This window comes from Triticum dicoccoides, chromosome 2B (genome assembly GCF_002162155.2).
Source record: "Triticum dicoccoides isolate Atlit2015 ecotype Zavitan chromosome 2B, WEW_v2.0, whole genome shotgun sequence".
NCBI classification, from domain to species: Eukaryota; Viridiplantae; Streptophyta; class Magnoliopsida; order Poales; family Poaceae; genus Triticum; species Triticum dicoccoides.
The window spans coordinates 514,062,031-514,076,527 of NC_041383.1; the positions used below are offsets into that span (position 1 = coordinate 514,062,031).

Below are 14,497 nucleotides of genomic sequence, written 5' to 3' on the forward strand. Positions count from 1 at the left end.
AATCTTTAAAATCAGGCTTGGTAATCCACCATTTCTTAAATTTAAAACCGCTACTTTTTGGCCTATGGTCAACATCAGAGTCCCACACCACAGGAGTGTGATCACTCCCCACCTAGGCAGCACCCTAGCACTTGCCAAAGGAGCATCTACAACCATAACCCTCAATTCCCCATAAATGTGTCACTGCCGCTATCTTGACCATGTACCACTGCCGATGGCAAGGGGTAGGGCAAGGCTAAGCGATGAATCTTCTCATTTCCGAGTTAAATTTATTTATAGTTTAGTTTTAGTAGAATACGGTGATGAATTGTGGTCCCTTTTGGTTGTCCGATGCAATATGCTGAACTTTTAATGTATGCTTTGTATGGATTTGGTTTTACGTGATCAACACTACATGAATTTGTATGGATATGGGGGTAAGAAATGAGGGGATGGTTGTAAACAACGAACATAAAAGGGGTGAACTCAAATTGTGTGTAGACATATAAGGGGCTAAATTAGGCAAATGTGGTTGTAAATGCTCTTATCGTTTTTTCATAGAGTGTCTTATCAGAAAGTATTCCAAGCCTCCAACCCAAGAGAACCGAACGGTTCCGGATGATAGACTACTCTTGGCGTAGTTATTTTACAAGGATCTTTACACCACCAGCAGTACTGTAGCACCATTTATATGCGTCACGCTGCCATTACACTCTTGAGATGAGGCTGCTACTTTATTCTGCGACCCTTGTCATCAAGCACACCAAGGGCAGGCAAAGCAATCCCAAGAACCCCCCCTGGATCATGTTCTTTCCCATCATTTCAGTAAAGTCGACCCTGCAGGCGCATGTTTTATGCATGCTGGATGAGCAGGCAGTCTGAACCAGTTATTAGATGCAGACATGAAGTACTTATGGAAAATCATCCCAACATTCTTCTCAAGTGACCTGGCAAATCTAATCTAACATGTGTACAGGTTTCAGTCCAATGCACAAGCCAGAAAGAAAGGCACTGAAAACGGCGTGCCACTGCGGTCCTGCTCGTGCAGATACAAGATGCTTTGTACTTCGTTGTTTTCATCGCCACGGAGGGAGAAACCTAATGCTCCCCTGTCGCTATAACACGGTAGTGACATTCTCCATAGCCATTACACTACTGGAAAAGCAGCAACCCAGTTCCAACCGGAAGGGGAATCTCTCTATCGTGAGCACATATATATTGTACTAGCCTAGCTTCTGGCTGATGACGCCCTGGATGGAGCCGACGAGCGCGAAGGCGCTGACGAGCAGGCAGACGGTGCTGAAGCCCTGGAGGACGAGCCACCTGGTGGACCAGCGGGGCACCTTCCGCTGGATGAAGTACATCTCCACGGGGAAGTAGATGGCCAGCGGCCAGAAGTTGAGCGCGCCCAGCAGCGCCAGGATCTCGTTGAAGTAGGGGAAGAAGAGCGCCACGGCCGTCGTGCTCGCCACGTACGCCGTCCGGAAGCACACCCGCAGCAGGTTCACCCTGTAGGGCGGCAGCAGCGGCACCTTCACCGTGTGGAAGTCGTTCACGAACCCGCTCCCCGGGTACCGCTCCGCGAAGTACCTGTCTGCGAACTGGTAGATCGGCTGGCTGTACACCTGCATTCGTTTTGTTTCGTATCAGTTCAGAGCTCTGCTCGTGTTTTTCATTTCATTCTGTAATAAAACCAGCCTGAAGAAGTTTCAGTTTCAGGGTTTTGGGTAGTAGTAGTACCTGGTAGCCACCGAGCAGGTGGAGGATGATGCAGGCGTTGGCGAAGTCGATGAGCCAGTAGGGTTCGTAGAAGCCGAAGCCGGTGAGGAGGTTCCCCGGTGCGTCGTTACCGAAGGCGGCGTAGCCGAAGCAGCCACAGCAGAGGTAGAAGAAGGTGGTGACCAGGATGGAGATGATGGACGCCTTCTTCATCGTCTTGTTCTCAGCCGGTGGCGACTTGAGGGTGTCCTACAGTATGTATTGGCACATGCACGAGCGAAACAAAACAACGTGTCATTGTGCTCACTGGTTTACTGACAGTACTACCAAATAAGCAATTCTAAAAAGACAGGATGCTACTAAGGAGTGGACGTATTACCTGAATTTCTAGGAGGATCAAGGAGTACGGGTACGCGAACGCAATGTCGCCGATGGCCTGTGAGACGCGCCATACCTTGGCGAGAGGGGTTTTCATTGGGACACCCGTTATGCTTCCTTTGATGACACCGTTAGCTGAAGAACAACCGTGTCAGCTCTGTGTGATTTCAACGTTCATACTGAGATAAGCAACTACGTAATCTGACTGGCTGGCCGGGTCCGGGAAACACTTACAGATGGTGTTGGAGAGGCCAAGGCCGAGGCCGATGAAGGCGTAGGAGAAAGACATGACCGCGGCGAGGACGGAGAGCCACGCCATGTCGTGGAAGTCCGGTATGGAGGAGAGGAGGAGCTGCACACCCCCGAACATGAGCATGTAGCTGCCGTCAAAGCTGCAGGGCGCGTCGTGCCCGTGAGCGTGGTAGCAGTTGGCCTTCAGAATCGCCCTGCAGCAAGCAAAACGATCGAATTAGTATGGCTGTAAACCGAACGCCACGACGTACCACGAGCACAAAATTAGTTCACTATAGTTTCTTGCTCGACCGACGCTGCAGTGCAACTGATGGATGACCGGCGAGGCGGCCAGGCGGCGGCTACCTGATGCTAGTGGCGGTGGTGATGATGTACGCAACGCTGCAGCCGTACAGACTCAGGTACTGCAGCGAGCCGCAAGCCCAGGTCTGCTTCTTGCCTGAGTACGTTGCCACAGTGATGCACCGATCAAATCACAATACCACAGCACAGGCACAAGCTCATGGAACGGAACAGGCTTTGCATGCTGAACTGCTGATGCTAGAGTAGTACCGAGGTAGAAGCGGACGGCGTCCATGTAAGAGCGGTTCCTGGGCCCCTTCTCGGCGTCCTGGCAGCGGTAGCAGTCGGAGAGGAGGGGGGCGGAGACGTAGGTGACGAGCGCGAAGCACAGCATGCACGCCGGTCCGGCCACCCACCCCAGCTGCGCCACGCCCCAGGCCAGCGACAGCACCCCAGACCCGATCACCGCCGTGATGATGTGCGCCGCGCACGTCCACGCGGTCCCTGCAGCAGCAACACCACGACAGGACACGCCGGTCGCCGGGCCAGCAGCAGCAGCAGCAGAGTAAGCAAACGAATAAGCAACCGCGCATCGCGTGTTAGGAGGAGGTGCCGCCATGCATACCGGTCCGGGGCGGGCTCCCGTCGTCGTCGCACCGGCCGTCGATCACCTGGAGGGAGTGCTGCACCGCCATTGCCCCGGCACCGCGCAGAGGCTCGCCCTAAGCCAAGATTCGCGCCGCTTGCCGGGGAAGAGACTGGGAAAATTAATGGGGTTCAGCCAAGAACCGCGGAGCTATACGGCGGCACACGACCGGAGCGAGCACGTAGCGGCTGTGGGTGTGTGGGTCCCGCGGGGACGTAGCGGGTAGGTTGCTCCTTTCTCAATCGGTTTTGACTGTCTGGTTCGTGGCGAGCGGGTGGAGAAGGAGCGGAGACGAGACGAGACAGACATCGCCATGCCGGTGAGCCTCCGCTGACCAGTGCGTGAATCTTTGGTGCCATCGCCATCGCGATTTTGTCCGCTTCTTTTGGACGCGGATCCCGTATTTTTTTCTCGAGAGCGAAAACCGCGGCGCCCCCTCCGTTGCCCGAATTAGTGAAGCCGGATCACTGGAGATATGCAGGTCAGCTTGGGCGAGTATCTGTGAATCTGATAAGAGTATCTTCTGTATCGACCGAAATGGGGCGGAAATGCTTTTTTGAAACAAGAATGTGACGGAAATGTGGATGCGGATATGATTGATCGAGGATCGCGGGATAAACTCTGGTGGATCCGGACCGGTGTAGTGATGGCGTTTGGATCTGAAGATAATCAGGGGCTATGTTTAGTCCGAAAACGCATGTGGGCTGCCAATGCCCGTGGAGCCGGTTGGTCCATTGAACTGCACCTCTAGGTAGGGCCGTAGGGGTTAGAGCATCTCCAGCGGTTCGACCTCCCAGAGCACCGAAAAAGAGCAGTCTAAGGGTGCGCCGGCGATAAACTCGACGCTGGGGCGGTTCAGCACCCGGCCGTCACCCCCAGGCGCTGATTTCGGCCCAATGTTCGGCCCAATTATGTCAAAAAACGGTCCGATATCGGTGTGAATCAGCCCATATTCGCGCGTGGTTCGCCGTGTTTCGGCGTGAATTTTCACATACAAATAGAAATTATTAGTTTGTCACATAGTTCGGCGTGTTTCATCACATAAATCAAATAGTTTAACAAATAGTTCACGCCGTCAAATAGTTCAACAAAATAGTTCAATACAAATTATATAGTTTAACAAATAAAAACTCAAGTTTCATCATCACGCGTCATTCCCGGCCTCGCCCTTGAGCCTCCATAAGTGCTCCATCAGATCGTGTTGCAGTTCTTGATGCACCTGTGGGTCTCGGATCTCCTGACGCATATTGAGGTAGTCAGTCCAGTTTGCCGGTAGCTGGTGATCAACTTGGACAAGAGGACCCTACTTGTAATATGGTTCAGTCAAACATTGGCTCTTCCTACTCGCTCTCAATGATCACGTTGTTCAAGATGACACAGCAAGTCATGATCTCCCACATTTGATCTTTTGACTAGGTCTGAGCAGGGAACCGGACAACAGCAAATCGAGATTGGAGCACACCAAATGCCCGCTCGACATCCTTCCTGCAAGCCTCCTGAACCTTCGCAAACCAGACGTTCTTGCCTCCTGGCACAGGGTTTGAGATGGTCTTCACAAATGTCGACCATCTCGGATAGATGCCATCAACTAGATAGTATCCCTTGTTGTACTGCCGTCCATTGACCTCAAAGTTCACCGGAGGAGAATGACCTTCAACAAGCTTGGCAAAGACTGAGGAGCACTGCAGGACGTTGATGTCATTGTGAGTTCCTAGCATCCGAAAGAAAGAGTGACAAATCCAGAGGTCCTGTGTGGCCACTGCCTCAAGCACCACACTGCAACCGCCTTTGGCGCCTTTGTACAACCCTTGCCAAGCAAATGGGCAGTTCTTCCATTTTCAATGCATGCAGTCGATGCTTTCAAGCATCCCAAGAAATCCTCTAGCTTCATTCTGTGCTAAGATCCGAGCCGTGTCTTCCGCATTGGGTGTTCGCAAGTACTGCGGTCCAAACACTGCCACCACTGCCCTGCAGAACTTGTAGAAACACTCGCTGGTGGTGGACTCGGCCATGCGCCCATAGTCGTCGAGTGAATCACCGGGAGCTCCATATGCAAGCATCCTCATAGATGTCGTGCACTTCTGGATCGAGATGAATCCAAGTGTGCCGGTGCAATCCTTCTTGCACTTGAAGTAGCTGTCGAACTCCCGGATGGAATTCACAATCCGGAGGAAAAGCTTTCGGCTCATCCGATAACGACGCCGAAATGTTTTCTCACCGTGCAATGGAGCGTCGGCGAAGTAGTCCGAGTAGAGCATGTAGTAGCCTTCCAGACGATGCCGGTTCTTTGCTTTCACCCGCCCAAGCGCCAAGCCACCTCGCCGCGGCTTTTCACTGCTCGCCAGCAGGCCGGCGAGGGCGGCGAGCACCATGAGAAGCTCTTGCTCCTGGACGTCGGCTTGGGCTTCCTCATCCAGCAACACCGCGAGCGCCTCCTCATCTTCGAAGTCCATCACCGGGCCGGGCAATTCACCAAACACCTTGAGGGCGAGGTGGGCGCAAGCCCGCCAGTGTACAGGCCCTGCGCAGCCGGAACGCCGGAAAAGGTGACCGGACGGCGGCGAAGCGGCTGCCTCGACGAAACCCCTTCTTTTTCCCGGCAGGAGATGGCCCCCCTAGCTGCTGTGGGCGGTGGACGACGCCGGGATCGGCAGGGTGGCACAGAGTAGCGGCCGAGCACGGGGGGTAGGAGGCGAATCTGGGCGGATGGCTTGACTCTTCGCCTGCCAATGTGACCCTAGGAACGCTTTTCCCTTACGCCGGAGCCCCCGAACGCCCCCCAGTACGCCGGGTTCAGCTTGCGAGCGTCGGGCGCAAAAACGGGCCGAGCCGGCGGAATTCCGCGTCCTGGGAACGCGACTGGGCCATTTTTTCGGCGCCGACGCAAAAAATACGCCTGGGAAGGCCGTTCTGGGGACGCGACTGAAGATGCTCTTAGGACCATACTGGAGCATAGAAAGACATTTCCGCGTGGGATGCTATGCTACAATTTGGCCGCAAGTGACTGCCCATGTCTATCACAAAATCGCTTATGATCTTGTCTCCAAGCTTTATAGTCAATGTGTCAATAATTATGCATGATCATGAAAATGCCACGGTGCTGTGTAAATGTTGAAGAATGCTTAAGAAAAATGGCTAAAGTAGCAATATAAATTGACACACAAGAGTATAAGGGCATCTTCAAAGCGGACCCACAAACCGCACGCATCCGTTCGAAGCGTGGAAGCCATCAAACGCGGGCTTGTATTGATTCGCGGGACGGTCCGGACACGTTTTCTCCCACAAATTGGGGACAAAATGGGGGAGGTTTGCGGGAGTCCGGACACCTGAAACGTATGACTTCGACACCCCCGACCCACCCAACCTTCCACTGCGCCCCTTCTCCCCTTACTTTCCATCCGCACCCTCCACATCTATCGTCGTTGTTGTACCTCTTCGGCCGCCACAGAGACATGTCGGACGTCCGCAACCAGCACCGACACGCCCGCTCGTCTTTACGACGGAGATGTCCACCCTGGAGACATTTATATCCAGGTATACTCCCCCCGGTCGACTATCTTCATGGCGGACACCACGCTCAGCGGGTGTTCGATCAAATGCCATTGAGCTTTATTTTCAAATGCTATGTTGTTTTTTAGAGTACGAAAGGTGGTGAGCTACTCGACCATGGATGCTGAGTTGTTGTGCGATGTGTGGTTGGCCCTATCCGCGGATTTCATAGGCATGAGCAAATGGGAGGCCTTCTGGCAGCAAGTGCACAAACATTTCACGCACGAAAGCACATTGCGTCCTACGACATGTACATCATTCAACCATGTAACGTGAGGTCATTATCGTATCGTTGGCACACTATCCAGATCAGCGTCACCAAGTTTTGCAACGTGGTTCGTTAGCTCGAGGCAAGGTGGCCATTGCACACGGCAGAGGATGAGATCATAAGTTTTGCTTCCTATTGCTCAACTTGTTGATTATTTATTCACTCAATGTTGGTCTACACATTATATGTAGCCCGCACATGCTGTCGTGGTGTAGCACAACACATGGGGACAACTATTTACGTGCATACGCTGTTAGATGAAGCTAAGGGTGAGTATGTGTGGAACGACATGATCCGTTGATGAAAAACTTGTTAGACATCCGAGATCTAGTCGAATTTGAGACATTGTTGTAATAGACTTAATTTACATGTTATGGTAGGGATGATTTATGCTATTTTCTATCTGAGTTTTGATGAATATCGGCTGTTTTGCATGAATTTCATCCGGTTTGTTTAAATGTGGATTGAAATGTATGCGGCTAGATGGCATCCTACAGCATCCATGCGCGCGGGCTGGCCCCCTTGTTCGCGGACGGATGCGGGAGGAAATTTGTGGATTGCTGTTAGAGATGCCCTAAGTGATTGATAAAATTTTCCGTGTCTGTTAAATGCTAGGTGCGACAATCACTTTTTTCATGAGGCGTGAGGCCAAAGGTCAGGACGGCATGGGGAGCGCTGGCGACGGCAAGGCCGAGCTGTGCAAAAGTGGAAGCTGGCGGGAGCGAGTCCAAAACTTGCCATGAGTGCGCGCGTGTGTGTGCACGCGGGAGAGAGGGGGGGAGGGGGCGCTGGGGCGACAGCTAGCACGACGATGGGGGGAGGCCGAGGGGAAGGCGGGACGATGTGGCGACACGCGGCACCGCCCGCCGACCAAGGGGGGCGGAGGCCGGCGGTTGCACGGAGGAGAAAGAATATGAGGTTAAGAATGAACAGTGCCTGAATTATTTCTAGCCGTTGGATCAAGACCTAGTGGTCCTCAGAAAAGTGGCCGATGCAAACAACGTTTTCAGGTACCATATGGGCAGTCCCTTAAATTTTACGTATTTTACCCCCAAAAGAAAGTAAGACCTCTCGATTTGATGCACCTAACCAAATTTTAATTAAAAATACGTACATACTTGATATCAATACCGAACAATTTTACTGAATTGGTACCATTTCCACGGTCACTCTCTTGCAAGCGCCATACTCAGGAACGTGCTAGTGGTCAGTTGGTCACTAGGAGGCGTCACTCTTGGCTTGATCTGATAGAGTCCGAGTATTTGGACTTTCGGGGAGCCTACCGCTGCTAGTGCAAGCTTGCAGATATACATGCTGGGGTGGTACAGTAGGTTTTTCTGAACTGCTTTGTTGACTTGACGGTCCAAAAACAACCCTTCCGGCCAAATTCGGCACGACATTCTCGCGCATGCTAAGCACCAGATAGATCGTGACAACCCGGAGGCGACAAGTTGATAATGGCATCCAGGGAAAACGGCCAGAACGCCAGTGCGGGGAGAGAACACTGATGTGTACGTTGATGGAAATTGCAGAGCATTTTTTTTAGGCAAATTAGAAATTAGAAATTGTAGAGCAGACATTTGGAAACGGGCTAAGCTCCTACCGGCCCAATTCATAGTTGTTTACTTACTCGAGGCCACTTTGGGCCTGGAGATGGCCCAATCCATACATGCTGGGATGGCCTGTTTTCCTCAATAGAAAAAGAAAATGGGATGGCCCGAGGGTGGAACTGCGTGGCCGGCCTTTCTGGGGAGCCTGGTAGGCGAACGCGACGGTCGAAAAAAAAAACAAGGCAGCAACCGAACACTCACTAGTCAGTACAGCTGAGCCACTCGCACTTAAAGAAAAGACGGCCGGGCCTATCTTGGCAAAAGGTGTAAAAAAACATGTGGTTTTGCAGAACGAGCGGCATGAAATGAGAAGAAAAGTAAGTAATGTACCTGAAGCTGATGGAAGCGGTGATGGTGTAGGCAATGCCGTAGCCGAACAAGGCTGTCTGCTGCAACAACTGGCACACCCACGCGCTGCCGCTACCTGGCAAATAATACAGCATGATTTTTTTCTGTCAGAAATGACCAGCCATTAGGAACTAAACTTTTCTCATTTGGAGTACTATAGTATACACCCTCTGTTCCTAAATGTGAGACGTTACGGCAGTTCAATTCAATTTAAGCTGCTAAAACGGCTTACATTTAGAAAGAGTTAATTACATTTTTAGTACATGAACTTGTACGGCAGGTACAAATTCATACATAAAATTGAAAAATGTCACAAAATAGTACAATAACTTGCGTTGGAGGTACATTCACATACATTTCCGTCCAGGCTGTTATCTCTGTTTACTTGACAAGTGAAGCCGTCGGTATTCGAACCAAAGAGACATAGAGAGGCTAGCCAGTGCACAAACTGTTACATGCTGTTTAATTTGTCATGGTCTCCTTCTTATATAATTGATAGAATTGTTCTTGTTCTTTCTTCATATAATTTTTGAAACCAAACCGGCGTGACTCCCGGTTCAGATTTTTACGGACGTACTGCCCCTCTACTGGCTCATCAGCTGGTTTTTGAGGCACTATAAATTAGGATGTATTCTTTAGTGAGAGCATCTATAATCGGACCCTTCATACTTGCCCTAAACGTCCGGACGGGCTGCCTGGGCACTATCCGGATCAAAAAAGGCCACCCAACCGTGCTACCCATATCCGGCCCAAACGTCCGGACTGACCGGCACTCTCCAGATCAGGCCATATATGGGGGCGGATATGAGGAGTCCCGGACGCGCCTGGGCATGCCCGCCAAGTAGGACTGACCGCTGGTGTTCGCGCCAATTCGGTCATATCTGCATCCCCTCTCCTTGCTTGAGCAACACTTTTCTCCTCTTTGTTCACCCTCCTCTGCATTGCCGTCACCGGACTTCCACCGGTATCGGTGCTCCGCCGCCATCCCAATTCAGTGCTTCGCCACCGGACGCCCCAACACACACCGTTGCCGACCAGGTTGCCGCCACCAGACGGCTTCCCGGTACGTCAAACTCTCCCATATTTTCACCCCGCGCTCTACGTGTTTGATGAAATGCCTGAGCCGGTTTTTGATTCGTTTGGTCATTACTTCTCGTTCACGAATGGACTCGGAAAGGAAATCAGTAAACTTCGAAAATATCCTTCAACGGCTTGGTTTTTACCCCTGGTTTGTAAAAAAAACACGCCTGGTTCAATGGACCAGTGAGCCAAACAATTGCTTGAAGCTAAAGTGTCGCTCGCGTGCGGTGCATAGTTTTTTATTCAGATCAATTTTCCTTCTGAAAGATATATAAAGTTACTATATCCATCTGAAGCAGTAAGAATCTTTAGCTTGTCGCGGACTCTCGAGTTTTAGTCTTGCGGGAGCAAAGCACAACTCTTCTTTATTTTTTCCTTCCTCTTTTCCCACTTACAAATTTTTTTAAGAACATTTCCCACTTACAGGTGGGCCCCATACTTAGAGACCACGCAGAGTTAACAGGGAGATAACGACTAGGGACGGAAATGTATATAAATGTACTTCAAACACAAGTTGTTGGACTACTTTGTATCATTTTTCAACTTTATGTATGAATTTGTACGCACCGTGCAAGTTTATGTACTAAAAGTGTTATTAACTCATTTAGAAACTGAGGTGTACTGGAAACAAAAACACGGTGCTAATAGAGTAGGTTCCAACAATGTGGGCACATGTGTGTCGTTTGATTATGGCCGAACCAGGTGTGTGAACCAAGTTGGTGTCACAATCAAACTGGTGCGCCACGCGGCAGCTGCACATTCTCGGAAAAAAAGAGTCGGCGACTACCTTGCTTGCCAGTCCCGCTGCCGCTAGCCATAGCCAGCTGTCCTGCTCTCAGTCCCAAACACGAACTCGTGTACTGCGACCACCACGTGCCCCCAAGCCGTTTTCGTGCCCCTAATCGCGGGGAAAAAGTCCATTTAAAACCTTTAATTTATAGGGGTTCGGCGAAATGAACCCTCAAGTCAAAATCCCGGTCGATTACATCTTGAACTATGTAATCCCGGTCTAAATCAAACCGGGCAAAAATTAACCGGGATTTGCCTAGCTGGCGGGCCAAGGAGCGGCATGTCAGCAAATCGACGCACATGACGCACGACAGGGCCGGCCCAGCAAGCCGCCTGTTGTCTCGCTTCCCTTTCCGCGAGAAAAAAATAATTAGCGAGCACCATGACTCGACCCCACGACCGCCTAGACAAACCACGAGCCATTAGCCACTACACCGTACACAACAACTTGAAAATGTTGGTGCAGAAATCTATAAGAATAGACAACAGTTGAGATTGGAAAACATTTTCAAAAATATTTCTTGAAAATTGCAAGCAGTTTTAAGATACCGCACTTTTTTGTATTCCATATTTCTGGAAAAGTGAAGATGTTTTGTAATTCTGATTTAAAAATTAACACGAACAAAATTTGCAAACCCCAAACAGATTCCAAAAACGCGAACAATTTAAAAAAAACAGGAAAACAAACAAATTATGAAAAACACGAACACTTTTTTAGATTGTGAACAGTATTTAGTATTTTTAGAAAATATATAACAGGATTTTTTTTAATTTAGCGACATAAAAGTTAAAACAAAAACTTTTTTTAGAAAGCAAACAAAATTTGTATTGTACGCATTTTAGGAAACGCGAACAAAAATGAAAAAGGTGTGTGGAAGATAATTCAAACTCGCGGCAAATATATGATAGCATTTTTGAAAAAAGTATTAATAGATGAACATTTTTGTAATATATGTTGAACAATTTTCTAAAAAATATTCAACAATTGTGCTATATACACTAAACAAATTTCTAATACAAGATGAAATTTTTTATAAATGAGTGAAATTTTTGGAAAGTACCTTGAATATTTCCTTAATCCGTGAAAAAGAAATGAAAGAAAAAAGAAAAGATAAAAAGAAATAATAAAGAAAAAGATCAACGAACACATTTTCAATTTAATAGTTTGTTTTTCAGAAACTGTGATTTTTTCCCAAATCCATGGAATTTTCTTTTGAAAACCCATGAACTTGTTTTCAAAATTGTTGAGCTTTTTCTAGATCCGTGAACTTTTTTTAATAAAACTTGTGAACTTTTTTTATTTTTGAAATTCTAGTTCAGAAGTTTCTTTTTTTTCGATCAAACAACACCAACATGGGGTCTCGTGTTTGAGCCAGACCGGTTTTTTTTTTGTTTTTTGACGAAAATAATTATGCGGGCCGGCCCAGCAGGGAGCAGAGTGTAGGGCCCTTTGCGGATTTTTGTTTTTGAACCGAAGAAACAAAGCGGGCTGGCCCAGCAGGAGCTGGTGGGCGCCCTCTGCGAAATGTCTGAATCCCGGCCATCCAAACGACCCGAAGGTTCGATTTAAACCGGGATTACATAGTTCAGGGTGTAATCGACCGGAATTTCGACTTGAGGGTTCATTTCGCCGAACCCCTACAAATTCAGGGTTTAAAATGGACTTTTTCCAATCGCGGGGAGGTTGGATTAGGAACGTGCGCGTCCACCACGTGCCCCCAAGCCGTTTTCGCGCCCCTTTTGACGTGCTCTCCGTGAGTCGAGTGAGCTCCATAGAATGCCTGGTCCAGCCGCGAGATTCACGAGCCTTCTTCGATAGATCTCTTATATCCAGTGGTGCTCGTCTCACCATGGGTGATCGATCGTCTACCACTAGTTATGATCGGCGTCTCAGAAGTAATGAAGATTATACGGTACAGAAACGCCATGGGTGACAGAGACAACAATGGCTGGATAGGTACCAGTCAGAGCAAGAGAAGCAGAACAGAGACGTGACTTCATAACCCCCCGCCCCCGCCCCCTTGTGTAACACATGTAGCTTTGTTTAATACCCTAAGAAAGGTACTGTATCTTTGTTTAATGACTTGATGCCCAATGTCTGGCTATGTTGTCTCTGTCAGACTGTCACTCAATCGCGGCGAACAGTGAGCGGATACAGCTACACGCTCATTAACTAAATTATCATCTTGTCTGAAGATTTGGATTAGGAACAGTCGGACAGGAAAAATGCCAACAAACGGAAAAGGACGGGCGGGACGTGGATTGCGTACCTAAGTTGCGCTCGACGGCGTGCGCGTAGGTGCGGTTGCGGTGCGGGCCGTGCTCCGGGTCCGGCGAGCGGTAGCAGTCGGCGAAGATGGTGGACTGCAGCGCCGTCACGGAGGCGAACACCACCATCATGCCCGGCCCGGCCACCCACCCCAGCTGCGCCATGCTCCACGCCAGCGACAGCACCCCGGACCCGATCACCGCCGTGATAACGTGCGCCGACGCCGTCCATTCGTTCCCTGCATTCCAATCCAATCCAATGGCACCGTCACGAGTCACAACACATCGGCGACCAAACGCATCGGGAGAGAAAGATCCAAAGAAATCGATCGATCGATCGATCGACGGGGATGAGGTTCGGTCCGGGCGGGGCGCTCACCGTTCCTGACGATGTTGAGATGGCGCTTCTGCCCGTCGGAGGAGATGAGAGGGGCCGTGGCATCGCCGCCTCCTTCGCCGAACGCCATCGTCGGGGAAATTCCGCTCCCTTCCCGGCCGGCCGGCGGAGAGCACGGAAGGGGAATCGTATCACGGAGACTCACTGAACTGATTGGAAAACTTGGCAAATGGTGGCTCGATCGGTCAGCTGTTATTTGAGGAGGCACTGATGCGGCGGTGGATCGAGAGGACGAGGAAAGAGGCTTATTGTACTAACGGGAATCGCATGCGCGAGCGGCTCAGCTGTGACTGGCTCCTTGAGTGTTCGCCGCGTGTAGGCCTGCACACTGGTGTGGTGAGGTGCTGCTACTTGGCGCCGCCTGATTGCGCTGTGGTCAATTCACACGGAGGTACAGCGGGGCACTCCGTAATTGCAGCGAATCTTTCAGGGCCAGTGGGCCCCAGATTGTATGCGGAAACCAAATTTGGTTTTGTGAATGTTACTATGTACAAAGCACAATCATTGCAGGACGCATGTTTTGTTCTTCGAACAATCGAGACAGGGATTGCAGCCGAGTATTCTGGATCTCTCCCGAACAAACCAGATTTACCGGGCAGTGGTAAACTGTTTGGCATTTTCTGAAATACACTAGACTTTGTGCATTTCCAAACCCTAGAACGGACACAGTATCCGTCCGCATGCGCTCTCGGACATGTCCACGAGAGCGGGCATACAACCGCGTACCTCAAATCGTCCGGACACATTTTAAACGAAATTTAAGCAAACCGCACGATTTTCATGAAAATCCGATGATTTCCATTTAAAAGTCTCACAAACCGCTTTTGTTTGGGAAGTTCAGGTCCTCCACAACCATGGACACCACAACCTCCTCGCTCACGAACTCCCGCAGATTTGGCTCTGCACTAGCGCTCATACGCGAGTAGGGCAAA

At 50.0% G+C, this 14,497-nt stretch overlaps 1 protein-coding gene across 2 annotated transcripts; it reads right to left on the reverse strand.

Moving 5' to 3' along the window:
• Window positions 1-890: 890 nt before the first annotated feature.
• Window positions 891-13,635, reverse strand: LOC119364567 (probable amino acid permease 7). Of its 2 annotated transcripts, XM_037630052.1 has the most exons (8): window positions 9,014-9,107; window positions 3,236-3,368; window positions 2,881-3,114; window positions 2,674-2,767; window positions 2,311-2,522; window positions 2,078-2,211; window positions 1,720-1,947; window positions 891-1,604 (listed from the first exon to the last, which is right to left on the reverse strand). In XM_037630052.1, exons 2-8 carry the CDS (start codon window positions 3,303-3,305, stop codon window positions 1,203-1,205), a joined length of 1,374 nt encoding a protein of 457 aa, XP_037485949.1. In that variant the 5' UTR covers window positions 3,306-3,368; window positions 9,014-9,107; the 3' UTR covers window positions 891-1,202. The 2 variants fall into 2 exon arrangements, with proteins under 2 accessions (XP_037485949.1, XP_037485948.1); XM_037630051.1 differs by lacking the exons at window positions 2,674-2,767; window positions 2,881-3,114; window positions 3,236-3,368 and adding exons at window positions 13,171-13,407; window positions 13,548-13,635.
• Window positions 13,636-14,497: the final 862 nt, after the last annotated feature.

Excerpts from the sequence above, each read along its gene's own strand:
- LOC119364567 (XM_037630051.1), bottom strand. The coding sequence starts at position 13,635 with ATGGCGTTCGGCGAAGGAGGCGGCGATGCCACGGCCCCTCTCATCTCC. Across the intron at positions 2,212-2,310 it reads TGGCCTCTCCAACACCATCT|CTAACGGTGTCATCAAAGGA; the intron begins GTAAGTGTTTCC and ends GTTGTTCTTCAG. Across the intron at positions 1,948-2,077 it reads TGATCCTCCTAGAAATTCAG|GACACCCTCAAGTCGCCACC; the intron begins GTAATACGTCCA and ends TACATACTGTAG.